This window comes from Aythya ferina (assembly GCF_964211825.1).
Source record: "Aythya ferina genome assembly, chromosome: 4".
Classification (NCBI taxonomy): domain Eukaryota; kingdom Metazoa; phylum Chordata; class Aves; order Anseriformes; family Anatidae; genus Aythya; species Aythya ferina.
This window is the reverse complement of record NC_140300.1, coordinates 6,207,454-6,225,202: the sequence shown is the minus strand read 5'-3', so window position 1 is coordinate 6,225,202 and position 17,749 is coordinate 6,207,454. Positions and strand designations below refer to the sequence as shown.

At 46.7% G+C, this 17,749-nt stretch overlaps 1 protein-coding gene and 1 long non-coding RNA gene across 5 annotated transcripts; both read right to left on the bottom strand.

Annotated features, from left to right (window-relative positions):
- Window positions 1–328: 328 nt before the first annotated feature.
- On the bottom strand, window positions 329–17,673 carry IMMT (inner membrane mitochondrial protein). 4 transcript variants are annotated; one of them, XM_084517990.1, is made up of 15 exons: window positions 17,533–17,672; window positions 14,009–14,085; window positions 13,535–13,724; window positions 12,436–12,556; window positions 11,742–11,822; window positions 10,583–10,684; window positions 9,344–9,480; window positions 8,537–8,640; window positions 7,334–7,469; window positions 6,128–6,257; window positions 4,492–4,506; window positions 3,028–3,251; window positions 2,140–2,271; window positions 1,604–1,733; window positions 329–1,275 (listed from the first exon to the last, which is right to left on the bottom strand). In XM_084517990.1, the coding sequence occupies exons 1-15, from the start codon at window positions 17,575–17,577 to the stop codon at window positions 668–670; spliced, it is 2,232 nt and encodes a 743-aa protein (XP_084374116.1). In that variant the 5' UTR covers window positions 17,578–17,672; the 3' UTR covers window positions 329–667. The 4 variants fall into 4 exon arrangements, with proteins under 4 accessions (XP_084374116.1, XP_084374117.1, XP_084374118.1 ...); XM_084517991.1 differs by lacking the exon at window positions 4,492–4,506 and having other exon boundaries at window positions 17,533–17,673; XM_084517992.1 differs by lacking the exon at window positions 11,742–11,822.
- Window positions 14,333–16,678, bottom strand: LOC311436154. Its single transcript, XR_014692622.1, has 2 exons — window positions 14,497–16,678; window positions 14,333–14,455 (listed from the first exon to the last, which is right to left on the bottom strand). It is a non-coding gene; the product is annotated as an uncharacterized lncRNA (long non-coding RNA).
- Window positions 17,674–17,749: the final 76 nt, after the last annotated feature.

Here is a 17,749-nt window from a genome sequence, read left to right as displayed (position 1 = left end):
AAGGGCTCAAAGTAAGGTGCTACTCACGTACTAGTAAGATTTGCAGCAAAGCTGGGCAAAGGCAGCGTTTACTTCAGGAGGTGAACAGGCCCTGTGCCAGGAAGGGGACACCATAATGCATGCTCTGACACTTAATTTTTGTCTGCTTAAACCTGTGCTTGTAAATGTTTTATTTACAGCTGTACCAATCAGAATTGATTTCATCAGTGAATTCTTACTGCTTGAGAACAGAACAAGTACAGAGGGTAAATTCTGCTTTCCACAGGTTATGCAAAAAGGCTGTTGTACGTTGTATTTGATATTAAACAGGAAACAAGAGCAGGAGGGAGGTGGTTGAAGTCTGGTTTTATTCAGCTGACAATGTGGCAAATCATCGGGAGGTTACAAACATTATTTTGGTTGGATCACGAGCCGGCTTGGTAAGACGGGGAAATAAAATTGTTAACACAAATTGTAGAGAAGCTTCCTGAAGTTGGTTGTCACGATAACTCAACCCAATACAAGTACAACAGGTGGTGAAGTTAAATACAGTGCAAAGAAACAGGGCAGTACCCGTGCTTGGATTTCACGCCCCCGCCAGCTGCTTGGTTTGCACACCTCAGGCGATCAGTGGATTTCCCTGCAGCACCAACAAGTGCCCAACTGCCTCTGAAGCGCCCATCCTAGCTCACTGCACCTGAGTTGTCCCTAACCCCACAGCGCTGGCGTACGCAGTCAGGATATCCACGATCTGTTTCGTTTCCAGGGTCATCCGAGCTTCGGTCAGCCAGTCGTGCGCCACTCTCCTGGACTCTCCCTTCAGCTGGTTGACAAACTTGGCTGCCAGCTCCAGGTCTCCATGCTCGATGCAGTAGGAAGCGTAGGACAGTAACTTGAACGTATCCAGGTCGTCGGGGCTGAGCTCGGCGGGCGGCTTCATTTGCTGGGGGTGAAACAGGAGAAGCGACTGCAGGTAAGAGAGGAAGTACTGGTACAAGCTGTTCCTGGTTTCATCGATCATAGCCACTCTCTTGGCCAGTTTCTGCACGGTGTAGAAGCGCGCTCGGAGGGCCTCCTCGCTGTACACCCCTCGTGTCAGGGACTCCTGGGGCAGAGCTGCTGTTAAGGCTTCTGTGAAGGCGTTGTCGGAGCAGCTGGCCTTGATGGCCTTCACGGCGCTCTCCAGGGGCTCTGTGGGACTGTCCCCTGAAGCTGTTCTCATGCAGTATTTGAGCGCTTCCACAGAAAGCCACAGCTGGTGGGCCTTCCTGGCCTCCTCTTCTGCTACCGCGTGGCCTGCAAAATAACAAGGGGACTCATGCACACAGGAAAAGTAACAGGAAAGTGTGTGCACCAAAAGCCATCCCTCTAAACCCTCAGAAACAGCCACCCCCTTGCCCTTTGTGCTCTCAGCAAGCCAGTTCCATGCTCCAGGTCCCTGCACACAGAGCCCTAGGGCAGCTTTCAGCAGAACCAGCTCTGGCAGGCATTGGGTACTCAGCTGTAACAACCCACGGCCCACAGGCTACATCTAATCCTGCGTTTAGGCACCAGATTTGGTAATAGGTCTGAGGGATCTTGACTCTAGTCCTTAACGAGATGCAATTTCAGTGCCAATGCTCACTCTCAACTGCTTGCTCAATCCCCTTCAGCCTGGCGTAGGCAGTGTTGATGTCCAAGGTGAAGTTGTCGAGCTGTTCCTGAGTAAGGCGTCTGAATTGCATTTCTTGCTCGCTGAGCTTCTCCGATAAGTTCTGAAATAGAAACATTTATCAGCAGGCCAGTAACAGCTGCTGAACTGTATTCAGCTTTTTAAGAAATGTTGCCATAGTTGTTTTTTTCATTGCTAGAGACCTTGCATATGGTAAATAAATTATACCAGTAAGAAGCCTTATTAGGGTGAAATTAACAGTTTCTGCATTTTTAATCCTCACAAGCTTCTCACCTAAAGTAGAAGCTTTTAAGACAACTCAGAATAAGACCTCTGAGTTCAAGTACTCGTTCACCTACACAAGGGGCTAGGGAGGGGAGCCTGCCTATCCTTTTCAGTCTTCTAGAAGATGATTCACGACTCTCACCCTGCGAAGTTCATGCTCGTCAAGGCTTCAACAGCAGCACTGAACCAAACTGAACCCATTCGTCAAGGCCTCTCCCCCTTACCTGCTCAAACTCCACCTTCAGCTCCTGTTCCTGGATCTTAAGAACATCTCTCAGATGGTCGGTGTGGGCAGCAGCCTGCCGCCGCAGCTGGGTCCTCATTTCACTCTCCATCACCTCTCGGACTTCTTCAACCTGCACGCAAGCGAGCAGCTGGAATTACACCACGCCTTTCAACCGCCCATCACACACTGATTATCAGCCATCAGGGCTCACCTGGAGTAGAACCACCACACACTCCCCAGTGCCAACACCTGGTGTACATGCTGGTATCAAAATATTACACAAAAAATACAGTAAAGCGACAAACTAAGCACTGACATTTATAAATCAGCTTCTAAACAAAACATGCCTTCCCTTTTCCCTATATTACATTGTTTAACAGCATTACAGCATGAAGTTGTAATACCCTTTCATTTTCCCTGATCTATAAAAACATTTATCCACTGTGGAGAGTGCAAGCTAGCACAAGATGTATGCTGCAGGTTTAATTAGAAGCACCTGAAGCACTTTCATGTTTATGATTTTTTTTTTTTTTAATAAGGATTGTGCCATTTCCAGCCTTCCCCTAAATGCAAAGATGATGGTACGAAGATGACAGTGTTAAAGCAACAGCAGTCAGAAGTAATAGGCTGTAGTGAAATCCTTAGTAATGTGAAAAACAAAAGTAATTCCCTGGTTTACTGTACAACTCCACCGTTCTAAATTTGAAGTTTTCCTGCTCAATCTCTTTTCCATGGAAAAGTTTCTGGAAAATCTCTTTTCCAGAGGGCTCCTATCTCAAGTCTCTCATCACCCACAACACCCTGGTTGCCCTCCCGTGCACCTTCCCTAGCTCTTCTACATTCTTTTGGCACTGGAGATTGAAACGTGTGGGTTATGCCACTTTACCTTCTTCTCCTGTTCAATCTCGATCTCACTTTTGTGGTGCTCCAGCGCTTTGGCCACAGCTGCCTCGAGTGCCTTTTTGTCTTCCAGTTTCTGCTTCTCCAGGGCCAGCTCGATGTGCTGCTGTTCCCTCACCCGCTGCTCGGCCAGCTCCTTGTTCAGCTGGTCAATGCGCCGGTGGGCGTGTGCAATCAGAGAATTCAGGTCGTCCGTCGACAGCTGCCCGGCTGAAGAAAACACGGGGCATTAGGCAGGGCTGTGAGAAACGGCCACCTAAGGCTCCACACGTGGTTTTTATGAAATGGGAACGTGTTTTAATGAGGTTTCTGAGCACTTCAAGCCCTTCACTAGTGCTAATGCCCAGCCAATGTTCCTTTCTGAACCAAACCAAATGTAAGCAGGAGAGAAACACCCTTCAATTCTTTGCAATCATTCGCACCTATGATTTATACTCCTGTAATTACAATTAGAGGAGACTGTTGACAACTCTGTCATTTTCTTGGTCTTTACATCACCGTGTGTTTCCCTCCAACAGCACACAGAGCAGCAGGATCTGTAAAACCCCCGTGCTGACTGATAGGGCTAGCTGGGTACAAGCTCACAGAAATGGGATCCTGTGAACATCTGAAGGCACAGTGAGAGCCAAAACAAGGATCTTTCTTCAACAGTCCTCCGGGCCAACTGTTCACAACCAGCTGTGTTATCCGAATTTGTATCTTTCAGGTTTGGCTATTCGAAGAGCAGCAGTGCTCATAACTAGAAGTGGATCTGTGAAGAAGTTTGGTATTTTTCTTCTAGGAAAGCCAGCAGCACTAAGGGGCTCAGCCACTGAAATTACTGCTATTAAAACAGAGCTGGGCTTTACTGCACTCAAGCTTTACATTAGGTTTCTTTCCAACGAGAAAAAAAATCTTCAGAATCAAAGAGTTAATCAATCATGATTAAATTCAAATTAAACCAATCATTTTTGATGACCCAGCTCAGAGTGCCCCACGTGGCTTTTCAAGCACACGAAGTACCTGGGCATTTTAGCAGTATCAGCAGGAGCTGGCGCATCCAGCACCTCACACAAGCCAGGAGCACTGCAAGCTGGGCCTACTTGAGGAAAAACCCCGTCACGTAGCTTCATTAGAACTGATCAAAGTTTCTGTTTCTCACTGGAATCTCAGCAGCAGCTACTGAACAGCTTAAATTTGCAATGAGAAAGCAAGCTTGGTTTTCAGAAGCCAACAATCCCACTCCCCTGGCAAGCAAGCGCTGTTAGACAAAGACATTGTGGTTCAAGCAGCACGTGCAACACGAGTGGAAGGGATCCCAAAGCATAACTCAGTCATGGAATATTTTCGGAATGCAACATTCTGCCTCTGTTGGTATTGCATGTCATTTACAGTGGTGTACCACACATAAAAAAGCACAAAGAGAAAAGAGATGACATTCACAAGACCATAAAAAGTTAGAGGAACTCACCTAAATCAGTTATCTCTGCAAACAGAAAGAGGAGAGGTTGGAAAAGTTAATGCACGTTCACTACTGCAAGTCAGTCGTGCAAAAGAAAAATTGAAACAGCTTCATATCTATTTTAGTGTTGAGTCCAAGTCTTCAGGAATGTAAAAGAACAGCATGCTGATGCTAAAAGTCTCTCCACATTACAAGCAAGATGTAGCCCAAAACATCCCAGTCACTACCCCCACCTTTGGGAACCCCCAGGTTAACCTTTACGTTTAGCCAAAGCAAGGAATACGAGGTGGGAGCAGAGAAGTGCGAAGGACACTGAAAGTTTTAGTTTGATGTTTCCGGGTTCTTAGAAGCAGTTGGGAAGAACCAAATTCCCAAGCAGCAGGGAGAGTTGCCAAAAACTCAGTCCCGTGTACTTCAGTGGGTCACGGCAGTATGACACTGAATGCTTGGAAGCTACCACGAGGCTCCCTCTGCACCCACCAAAGCGCAGTGAGCACAAAACCAGGATGTTTATTCACTCTTTAGCCTGAATTAGGAATGGCAGCTCCACCTCCAGGGTGCCAAAATCAACTTTTCTTCAGAACTAATACCCTAAAAGACTACACGTGTAAGCCAGCACAGCAACTGCAAACAGCTCGTTAATCTAAAAATGTTTTCCCAACTTTAAAAAACAATCAAACAAAACAAAAGGACCTTTCCAGAGATGATTTTACAAACAAACCGTATTATAACTAGAGGGAAACGAACTGTAACTCAGACACGGTCCTTCTAAACACTGCAACTAGAAACATGTGAGATCATTCAGTACATTTTCTGTTAAAACTCTGCGGTACGTGAACCTTCCAACAACCCAAAGTAATACATTTATCCCTCTTGTAAGAGAGGAAGATTCTAACTACGCTTTTTTAAATCACATTTCTCTTTTTTCTGCTGTAAGGAAAGTAGAAAAGAGCTCAAGTTGAAAAAACCCAAGCAACTCAAAAATATGAGTGTGTGAGATGTCAGATCCCAGGCAAAGAACTGTAGGAGTAGTAGCTTTGGGATTAGTTCCTGTGTCAATTTCACTTAGAAGTAACACCCTGGGGTATGTACATGTAGGGTATGTAAAGAACTGTGAATCTCTCTTTTAGTTTATCATTCCAGTGATGACCTAGAAAAATTCAGGGAGCTCTTTGCTTCTCTGCTATAACAGTCTATGAGAATACTTATAACAGAATCAACCAGAGAAATACTTGATCAGACAGGAACACACATTTGATCCAAATCTGGAGCGACCGGGGCTGTTTCTTAAATCAAGCAGAGCATGTGACAGGCCGTGCTGACTTCACTGTGTGTAGGTATTGCCTCCCTTCTCACAACAGTATAACTGATAAAATATAGTGCATGGATTACAAAAATGAAATAAAACGAGAACACACCCTGCCTAACTTTGAAACAAGCACACCACATCAGCACTCCGTGTCATGCAGGAGCCAGAAGGCACCGATGCCCTAACACCTGCTTTAGCCTACTCCTTCTGTGAACTCATTTTCAACAAAACCAGAGGAAAAAATGACGCTGAACGCTCAGTCCAGCAGGCAGGACTACAGAAGCACTACAAGGTCAAGGCAACCAGCCAGGAACACCGCCGCAGTGCCAGACTTACTCAGCCCCTTCCAGCCGGGCTGGACGTCCGGAGTGATGCTGTCAAGCTCTCGCTGAAACTCCTCTCGAGCTGTAGCCACAAGCTCGTGATACTGAGCTACTATCTTGGCCTCAGACTGCGCTGCCTGAACCTGCAACAAACAAAATGAATAAGTTTATTTTTCAAGGCTAATATCAAAAACAGAGAGACGTAATTTAAGACTGGGCCCTGAGTTAGTGGCAGAGATCTTTATCTTCCAGCCCAACTAAAACAAACACGCCTAGGGAAAAGAAAAACCAGCCTGTGCTATCAAACCTCTTGTGTACAATCATTATTTGCTTGAGCTACACAACTCCATTTCCTTTCACACACACACTGTAACAGCACTGTCAGCCTGTAGCCTAGACAGCATCCAAGCAGCATCTTAAATGCTGAATTTATCTTTAAAGATGTGCAGCTCTTTTCTTCCATTACCGAACACTTGTTGCCTTGCCTAGCAAGTTACTCCTAAGAGAACTGCCCTCCTCTCACTAATTCCTGATGCTCCTGCTATTAAGATAAATTCACCACCAAAATTACACCCGAGGAATGGAATTGGAATTTGTCTCCCTGTGCAGGAGCTGGCCTGCAAAGGGAGCCAAATTTCACCTTTACTTTTCTTCCCGTCTTCTGAGCTGTAATTTACCCACAACGCCATTAGCACACATTGCTCCTACTCCTCCCCAGCCCCGCGATTACAGAGGTGTGTCTTTTATCAGAGCTTCCAAAGTTTCCTTTCAAGGTTAAAAAGCAGCACTCAGTGACTCTTAAGTTTCTCATGCCAAAGAGGAGCTGCCAGCAGCAGAACATGAAAACACCGCGTGGAAGGCACACCACATCATGCCACACGTTTAGTGTTTTGTCTGAATCTTTCACAATTCCACTCAACATCAGACAGGAAGAGCTACAAGTTGCCCAAAGAAAGCATGGCTCCAATCAAGCTGCCTGGAGATTTTCATGACAGAGAGCAGGTTTTTCTCACAAAGTCTTTGTCAGGACTATATACTGGTAGTATAATCAGTTCAAGGACTGACCATAGCTAAAAAAAAAAAAAAAATCAAACTAAAAGTATTTAATCTACTGCAAGTACTTAATCTACTGCAGAGCACTTTGGAAAGGGAATTCTGCACAAGCTGCCAAGTAGTTGTTATTCTAATGGTGATTAAAAGCAGTGTGTGGAAGCGTTACCTTTTTCACCACATTGTCCAAGTCGACAATCATATGATGAAGATTTTCTTCTGCAGCAGTAATGTGAGATTTGGCTCCCGCGATCTGAGACTTCTTGGCGTTCTCAATTACACCTTTTGTCTTCTCTAGCTCTTCTCTGAAAATAAAAGCAGCTGCTAATTATAACACGTACAGGTCTTACAACATAACCCCAGAGAAAAGCTTACTTGACACCATCTGTATTTATAGAAAAAGCCACCTGGTAACTCCAATGACATTTCCCATCTACCAGCTCTACACCAAAAATGCTGAGATTAAAGATTTTCTTCTGCAGCCTGAAGCCTAGAGATGTCAGTGGCTCCATTCCACATAAAATGAGAGTTATGTATGGTAAAATTACAACTTGGTGACTGGTAGAGATAAATGAGGATGGAGAAAATTTGTAGAGCTCTGTAAAAGAGCTCTATAGAGCTCTCTCTCTATATATGTATTTATGGAGCTCTGTAAAAGATTTTTTTTTGTTGTTGGTAATTGAGAACCATTTTCCTCTAGGAAGTCAAGGAACAAGCGTTCTTTTTCCAAATCCATTCAAACCAACAGACATTTCTAATAACCTCACTGGAGCAAGGAGCAAGCTTTTTAAAATAAATAACTCGTTGGAAGTGGAGGCATCCAGTAGACAGACAGTCTTAAAGCTAACAATAACCTTTGAGCACCTACAGTTTTGGTTATCAATAATTTAGCATATCTGGGGTTTTGGCTAGCTTGGTTTTACTCTTTGCAACCCCCAATTACCCCTCCTACCCATTCCCAGTCAGCACAGCAACTTCCAGGGTAAGAGGAGTTTGTAGCTTACCAACTGTGCGACTTCACGGACGTTCCCCTCTTCCTCCCATTGCCCCCTCAGCCTCAGAAGCACTGAAGAGCTTCCAAATTTATTTCTACCCTCATTACAGAAACAACTTGGAGACGTTTTTGTCCATCAGCTTACTTTTGCTGTTACAGTCACTAAGTGATGAGCCTGCACACCAGACTCAGTGCACACCACCACAATTTATTCAGAACCTGACGTTATGAGCAGGCTGTTTCAGAATTCAACTTTTCATTAACCACATATCTAAGAAAAATCTAGCCTTAAAAATGGTCCCCAAACCCATCTAATGCCTGCCAGCCCTCATGGGTGGCGTCACCTTACCACTAAGAGTCTTAAAACCAGGAACATACTTGGCTTTCAGAAGGGCATCAGCGGCTTCATCCACTGCTCTCCTCCGATCTTTCAGTGCTTCCTCCAGAGTGCGCCACTGAGCGGATTTTTTCTCCCCAGCAGCCTAAGAAGCACAGATTTTCCCTTAGGGTTATCAAAATCGCTACAATAAAGTTACCCAGGAAATAACAGCCTGTACAGATTCAGTTTGTTACATTCATTCCACTCGGGCTGACCAACATGCTTTTGTTTTACCAACAACGTATCTGGAAGCTTTAAGAACTTCTTCCTTTCAGCATTTTATGTTGTTTTGTTTGATCCTTAACATTTTGTTCAACCTGAGCAACAGATATTTGTACACACAGCAAGGCATGTGTGAGGATCACAGTATGGTGCTACAACATTCTGGGGCAAATCTCTGTATGTATGACTCTTAAAAGCAATTTTGAAGTAATACAGAACATTTAAGTATCAAGCTAAAGAACAAACTCTTAAGGCATTTGTTTTACTCAGCACAGAATTCAGTTTAGTTGTCTGTATGCCCCAGCTCATTGGATGAACCACTCACTTATACTCTCTGCATTACCTGTGAAGACCAGCAGCATCACTTGAACTTTTCTACTCGCCAAAGTGGAATTAATGAGTTGGAGGGGGAAAAAAGTCAAACTCAGAAGCATTTTATTATTAAACTACACATTTCAGAAGTGGAAAGATGAGTTAAAACTGTGATAAACGTTAAGCCAGTGCATGAAAAGCTTCCAACTTTAATTGTGAGATGGCAAGTTTTGCTGAGTAGAATATACAAAGTACCCCTTTGTCCAACTTACCTCAGAATTGTCCATTGCCTCCTTCAGTATCTGTAAGTGGGCATTCACTGCTTGCACAGCAGATTCCTGTGCTGTAATCGCCTGGAGAGTTACACGAGCTGTAGAGCTCAGGGCTCCTTCTAATGTTGCTGCAAGGGCTGGAAAAAAAAAAAAGAATGAACTGAATTAAACTGATTAGTAAAGTGGAACGTTACATCCTCTACATCTCCTCAAATGTCTCCTCACATTGTTTTCTGTGACCCAAAAGAGTTGGCCAGTTTGGCAACTACACTGGAACCTATGGAAGAAGAAATGTCGTCAGAACATATTCCTAATTCAGAAAATTAGGACTGTGCTTAGAGCAGTAGGACTACTCAGTGGAAGACCTTAATCACGCGTTTGCAGAGGGGTGCATTTAGTCCAGAAGAAGTTTTCCCTCTTTACTTTCTGCAGTGGTTATCAAGAGGAAACAAATAAATATTCCTGTCTTCCCCAGGAAAGATATATTCCAGCCACAAAGTTACTCCTCCCAGCCCAGAAGGTGATGGAGGCAACCATCCACTCCTATCAGGATACAAGCCCAAACGACCTACTAATTATTCAAGCAGGAACCAAATCAGCATGGCTGCATCAAACAACAGATCGTGACACAGATCAAACAAAGGAACAGTCTGCCTCTACCCAGCATTTACAAGACCACATGTGGAACACTCCGTCCCTTTCTGAGATTCTCAGCAGGGAGACAACAACAGAGAACCACTATGATGGTGAGGGGACTGAAGAGGTCTTATTCTAGCCTGAAGAAGAGAAGTCTAAGAGGAAAATAAAGAGGGATTACAGAAAATAATAGAAACATACTTCTCAGAGGTGCCTAGAGAAAGGGTAAGAGGCAATAATTAAAGTGTAAACAACAGAAATTAATTATATGCAACAAGCTCTCCACCATAAATAGTACTGGCAGAGATGTTCAGAGAGGTGGGACAATCTCTCTCTACCCTTGGAGAGTTTCAAAGCTCCAGGGGAGAAGGCCCTGAGCAGCCTGCCCGAGCTCTTCAAGTTGAAGCTCAGAGGTTTGTTCCACCTCATTTTTGTATTCATCATTGTCTGACCATCAGTTATTTGTGAGTGGGTGGAGTGTTCTTCACCAGCACTCATTCTGCCAGCACAACACGGGTTAAAGACAGCTGCATAAGCCAACAGAGTCCAACAATCCTTTTGCCCCATACAAGAGGCACAGGAAAAGTGATGGTAAGGACTCACCCGATATCTTCTCTTGTTCCTCCTTGTCTTGCTGGGCAAGGCGGGCCGCAACTTCTTCTGGTGAGCGTTCCTTTATAGCATGGGAAACTTCGTGTTCTTTACCTACAAAGCAGAGAGTAAAACTCTTTCATTGGAGAGTCCAAATTACTACTTGGATTACTTGTAGGGAAGTGACTTTATTTTCAAAAATCAATTTGCGGAGTTAGTATCATTTTATAAATCTGACTTTTGCACGAAGCTATGCCAAAACTGCCTCAAGCTTTTTTATACTCATAATTGCAAAGGACTGGCACAAAGCTTCTTAAAATTAAAGGCAGAAGCATGGATACCTCACATGCATCTGTACATTGTACGTTGTCTAGTTACAAAGATACACAAAATTCAAAGGCAAAGCAAGAATTAAAATGGAGCCAAGTTTAAGGTTTCAGTAAATCTCTCTCCATGTTTTTTTCATCTCCCCTTTGGCACGCTTGGAGAGTTCAGCCAATGTAAAGCAGGTTAGGGAGAGGGCCACGGTGAGTCAAGATTATACTCAATGCCTTAGCCTAAGGCTGCTTAAAATGTTGTTACTCTCCAAAACAGGAATTAACATCGAGCTAATTCTCTCTAAGTCTGCCTGTACACTGAGGAGAGAACCCAGATCTCAGACTTGGGCTGCATCTAAAAAAAATGGGGTTACATTTTAATAATGTTGATGCTAAATGAAGGATTTATTCACTTCTTGCTTGCATAAGTTTATGAAATGGCTTGTAATAGGGAAATAAATTAATTTACTCTCATCTGAAATAGCCTAGAGAGAAACTAGTGTTTCCTGTTCAGTTAAGCAGTAAATGAAGTTGCTTCACTTAGCCCTGCACAGACAAGCTTTTCTGAACCACAGTCAGAAAGCCACAAGCAGCAGAGGCAAACTGGACTGTGCACGTTCCAGCCCAGCACAAAGGCAGGCTTTCCTCCTACATCCATCCCTGTCCCTGCCCCAGCTATCAATCCCACTGTCTCGGTACGCTAAAAACCTGCTAACACAATGCAAGTTCTTCTGCAAAAGGCACAAAGAATAGTGCCTTCACAAATGACAAATACCAACACAGAAATAAGAAGTTATGCACTTAAAAATGTAGAATTCGGGCTTTCTTTGTTGCATTTGTATGCTCTTTTTCACCTTCTTCAGGCTGTATCCCCGGAGCTGGCACCGACACGGCCACGCCTGTTGCAGAGATGATCTGTGCTGCAGCTGTGCCTGCTGTTAAGTACAGTTACAGAACTCCAACAGTTAGTATGCACGTGCTCAACGTGAGTACAGGGAGATAAAGACTCTTTTTCCTCTGTTAAAACATTAGTTGGACATTCACATTACTTTATTCTGGACAGACAGCATTCAGTATTACACATGCACACAGAACTTCACTCGACGTGGCAGCTGAAGAAACAAAGATGCGAACTGCTCCTCTCTAAACTGATTCCATTTGATCCTGCATTAAAAGCAGCCCAGCAGTTATCCTAGGTGAAGTTTCTTGCATTTGCTTAAGAGGGAGAGAGAAATCCTCTCCAAGTCCAGCACCCAAAGTGTTCTTCCTGATGAGTCTCACATCCAAAACTATGCAGGACAGTCATTATTTACATTAGAATCCAAATATTCTAGCGTAAATAAACTTCAGAAAAACTCAGCAAAAATAATTTAAGCCTTTTTAGACAAATATTCTTACGGCTGAGAAGAAAATAGTATTAATTTGAAGAAATTCTAACATACTCATCTTCAACCACTCCAAAAGACTATTTTAATCTGCTATGGGGTGTACAGAACAAGAGAACGTGAGATCCTTTGTTTCCCTCTGCGTGACACTGTGTAAGGTTACCTTCTTTTTCCTCTGCAGGAGGAACAGCTTCTGGTTTGCTTATTGGGGATTTGGTAATGGGCTGTTTAGATTCCTTCATTACTTCTGCTACAGAGGAGATCTTCAGGGGACCTTGCTGGATCTTGAAAAGCAAAAAGAAGAAATGTCACCAGTTTTCAAGGAGCCTGCGTGTCACCAATTCCATGAAAACACAGAAGAACATTTCCACGTCTAGACAACTGAATCATAAACCTAAACCTCAAACTACAGCATGAAAACAGTAGCAAGGCCACGTAATTGCCTGCCTTAATTTTTTAATTTAGAAGGAATCTTTACAGAACACAGAGTCGTGGCCGAAGATGCTACAGGCATGGTGTGGGTTTGACAGAATGGCCTCACTGACTGCTCTGTGAAAGGGCCTGGATGCTAGTTTTTAGGACAGATGAGCACTAACTCAAGTGTAAATCATTGCAAGGCTTTATGATATTAATTCTTTAGTATCCATCACATAAAGCCACAAGGTAATAATGAAAACATCTGAATTGGAGCCTTTACTAGGCAGATGATGATTTTAGTCTGACCAGTCTGTTTTGTGCAAGAGCTACTCAGTGCTTGGGAGGCAGCAGGAGCTTACCAAAAAGTGCCGGCAGCTGAAAACAGAAGAGAGGCAGTTTTGGTTAACTGATGTGCTATTTGTTTAGGACAGCTTTATTAAATTAAAAATATTTTGGGTTTCCCGAAGGTCAAAAAGCTTCTGATAGCTCCGAAAAGCCACAGCCAGAGGAGCCTTTCAGCATTCTTGTTTAAGCAGGGAGTGTTTTCCTTCAGATGCAGTAAGAGAGAAACCTCCAGATTCCATTTCCAGTGCGGTGCTGAGGGCAGTATCAGGTTTTCCATTTGCAGGGTCACATCACTAAGACTTCAGACTGTGACACTCACACACAGTACCACACCATTCAAAGCTTTATTGATCCAAGAAGTTCTCAGATCTCTTTAAAGTAAGTTCAGCTCAGAATGGAAGTTTTCTAATCCTACAATCTCACTAACTACCCTAAACCTCCAGCCACGGTGAAATTAGTTAAATTCCAGGAATTAAGCGTGCTGGGGGGGAAATGCTCACCGGTTTCTTTGGCATCGGCGCGCTGTAAGGTGCGGGACCAAGAGCCATCTCGAAGAGTTTGTCGGAGTAGGGGATGGCTTTCTCTACGTTCTCCCGGAACTGCGTGTCATAGCTGGCGTACAGGACGGTTCCCCCTACTCCTCCACCCACAAACAAGACACTGGCACCGATAATTTTGCCTACAGAAACGCTGTTGGAGGGGAGGAAAGAGTGAAAATGACGTAAATCGCATCCCAGCTTGGTTCAAGGCGACCACCCCCAACCTCCCTTCTGACCAGCACTCACCTCGGTAGGATTTGTTTAGATCTGAGTCAACCAAGCAAGAAACACAAGGAACCAGGAGAATAAAAGCTAACAACCAAACAAATCCCACCCCCACCACCAGTTTGCTCTCATGTGGACTTCAGCAGCAGGTTCACCCTCAGCAGAGGGCACAGAAGGCTCAAGCCCACCCCCCAAAACCCTCCTACGCACCCCGACTCCCCCGAGGCAGTCGCATATCCTCGGCTCACTCGTGAGGGGCGCAGCGCTGCTCTCCCACACCGGCAACTCTGCAAGGAGAGGAGGAGAGAAGAGTCAGCGGGCACCCCGAGGCATCTCCTCACCTGGACTCACGTCTCAGCTCAGCCTGCTCCACCGCCACGTCTCACACGGGCTCCAAGGGAAGGCAGCGATGTTGGGGTTTTCTCCCCCAAACAACAGACTTCTCGCAAGAGCATCTTGAGGGCATCGTAAAAAGTGATTAGTTATTTCGGAAAAACAAGCAAAAAAAAAAAAAACATCCCAAGTTATTTCTCCTTCTGTTTTCACTATTTATGTTCCCTTCCTCCGGTCCGTGTGGCACAACTGGATCGGTTTGGGTTCTCTTCACCACAGCTCAGCTGTGACAGCAGAGAAACAGAGCTGCTTAAACACTTACAGCTTGCTTTGCTTTACACCTTGCAAGGTGTAAACACTTACACCTTGCTTTGAAGGCACAAACAATTTCTTCTCCCACACCAAGACCTTCTCTAAAAGGACTACAAAAACACCTCGATCAAAACAGAGATCGGATTATAATGTAAATGAAGTTACCGTATGAGGAGCAAGTGATAAACCGCCGTATTCTACTTAACACAAATGACACGACCCCAGATGTTTATCTCCTGTTTTAGCCCCAGAAGCAGGTTTACCAGAAAGGCTGGTTAAGGTACTCTAATCCCAAGAACAAGCAGAAGCACTGCCCCCTCCATTTTTCTTTTTCCACACGTGAATTGCTACAAGAGGAAGACAGGACCCAGGGGAGATCCATGCACGAGTCACAAAAGGATCGCTTCCCACAACTGAGGGCAACTAGAAAATTAAAAAATGAAAATCAAAATCCATAAACAAGGATCAGGGAATGCTTCACTAAGCCCTGAGCCAAGGAGAGAGCCTTCTTTATTTATGTCTGCGTAGGGCAACACGTAACGAGCACACGTCTTGGGGGTCAGCTCCCATCCTTATCCAAGCCGCAGAGAGGCAGGCACACTGAACTCCTGTTTTTTTTCCAGAAAGTCAGCCAAAACTCTCTGATTAGTAACAGGAGGGTGTGGGCAGCGAGAGGAAAGCAGCATTTCTTACCCCTGAGTCCTTCACAAGCCTTGGCTGATCTTCTCATTTACAGCAGAGAGCAAGGAGACAAAACAAAGGTGTTCGGGGTTGGTTTGCAGGCTGAATTTTCACTCCCTTCCAAACTCTGGGTTTGTGGCACTGTGAGCAGCTCACCTGGAAATGAGCCTTCAGCAGCATTTTATAAGCAGAAACCCACTCTGGTTTCCTTCCCTCTCACCAAAATACAATACTCCCTCCAAAAAAAAAAAAAAACAGCAGCAATTCTTTCAAGCTGCATTGCTTGCCTTTTGCCACTGTAAAAATCTTGCTTACATCCACTACATCGCCCTAACTGGGGAAATTCGGAGGAGTTTCTCATCTCCCCACTGAACCATTAGCAGGTGTTTATGACCAATAAAAAATCCCCTCGGTATGGATCCGAGCAGGCAGCACCGGCCCTGCAGCAGGGCACTGCGAGCAGCTCAGTCCCAATTGTGCAATTGGGGAAAATAACCCCACAAGTGTGGGTCTCTCCTTGGGAGAAATTCCTTAACACACCTCAGATCAGGCCAGAGGCCACAATTCCGCATCTCTTGCAGAAGGAGCGCTGTAACACATTTGTTTCTCACATCCAGTTTCTTTTTTTGCCAACCAAAAGGGACGGGTTTTAGCTGCAGAAACCCCAGGGGACCAGCAGCTGCCTGTACATGTAAATATAAACGGTGTGCTGAGAGAGCTTGCCCACCAGGTGAACGCTCAGGCGGTCCCACCTGCCTGCAAACACACTTCTGCTGCTCAAACTAAGCCTCCTTTGTCAAGCAATCAAGAAACGTGACTAGGGATGAAGAAAAATAAGTCATTTTTTAAAGTAAGGAGAGAAATTGCAAGGGTACAGATAAAAAAGCTCCAGGGAACGCCCTGGCATCTCCGTGTCTGCAGTTTTTCCATCAAACTCACGGACTGAAGGCAGGCTTCCAAACTCCAGAGCACAATACCCGATTCCCCAGAGCCGCACAGTCATCCTGGATGTACTCTTAGAGGCTGAACACATGCACAGGGATGTAAGAGACACACAGACGTCACAGCCTGCTTGCTGTCTTCCCAGCTCCTGGCTCAAACCTTCCCCAGGCCCTCGCCTCAGCTGGCATTGGATGATCCGGGCAGACCTCTCCCGGCCCTATAAAGCTGGCAGAGGAGACGCCGGCTGCTGGGGTGGTGTAAAGGGTCACACTTTATCCACAGAGTGTGTGGATAGGAAGAGTAACGGAGCTGGAATGGAGTAGAATGTAATATAAAGTGGGGTTGATGCTTTTATTTGTGTGTTACTGTGAGGCTGAGCCTGAAGATAGAAGCTGGGGAGTTTGTAGAGGCAGAAACCTCGTCTACAAACCCTTGTGTCTTCCAGAAGCGAGGGGCTGCTTTAAAAAGGCTTCGTACCACAACACCACATGGAGAGAGCAGCGTGAGGATGGGGAAAGGCCCAGAAAATAAGCACACGGGGGGGATTTTTCACCCTGACGTCCCTCCTGCTCCTTCTCTTGCCTTGTACCCACACCACTGCATACGAGGGGGGACGGCAGCAACTGTGGGCACCTCTCAGACCCCTCACACCCCCCAAACCTCCACACAACCCCCCAAATCCTCTCATAACCCCCTCATGACCACCTCAGACCCCTCACATCCCCCAAATCCCCTCACAGCCCCCTAAATTCTCTCACGGGCCCCTCATAGCCCCTCACAACCCCCCAAATCCTCTCATGACCCCCTCACAACCCCCTCAGACCCCTCACAGCCCCCAAACCCCCTCAAGATCCCCCCACACCCCCCCACAGCCCCCAGATCCTCTCATGATCCCCTCACAGACCCCAAACCCCCTCAGGATCCCCTCAGACCCCTCACAACCCCCCCCGGCAGCCCGGCGCCCCGGCCCAAGGTCACTCCCTTCCCCGGCTCCCCCCAGGCCCAGCCCCGGCCGCCTCCCCCCCGTGCTGCCCGGCCGAGCCCCAACGCTCTCGGCCGCCACCCCTCAGCGCGGCCCCGGCCCCCCTCAGGGACCCCCTTCAGGAGCCCGCCGCAGGCCCCGTGCCCGAAGGACTACAACACCCAGCATGCACCGCGGCGCCCGAGAGGAGACAGGCGCCGGACTACAAAACCCAGCATGCCCCGCGCGCGCAACACCGCTCAGCGCCAAGGAGAGCCCCGCGCGCTGCACGCCGGGATTTGTAGTGCGCCCCAGCCGCGCGCCCGCCCACCCCGCCGCCTCATTGGCTGCCGCGGCTGTCCTTCAGCGGCCCAGCAGCCAATGGCGGCCCGCGCGCGCGGAGTCATTGCGAGCCGACGGAGCGGCGCTCAGAGGACGCCCCGCGGCGGACGGCCCGGGGCTCCCCCGCCTCGCCTCGCCGCGCTCCCCGCCTCCTCCCGCTCACCTGCGCGGCCACCGCGCCGCCCGCCCGCCGCCACGCCCGCAGCATCGCCCCGCGTGCGCCTCCGCCGCCAGCACCGCCCGCCTCCGCCCCTCACCGCCGGGAACCGGGCAGCGCGCATGCGCGGGGAAAGGGGAAAGGGGCGGGCCTTCACAGGGCGGGGCGAGAGTGACGGGCGGCTCGGCCAATCAGAAGCGGAGGGCGCGCTGAGGCGCGCAGG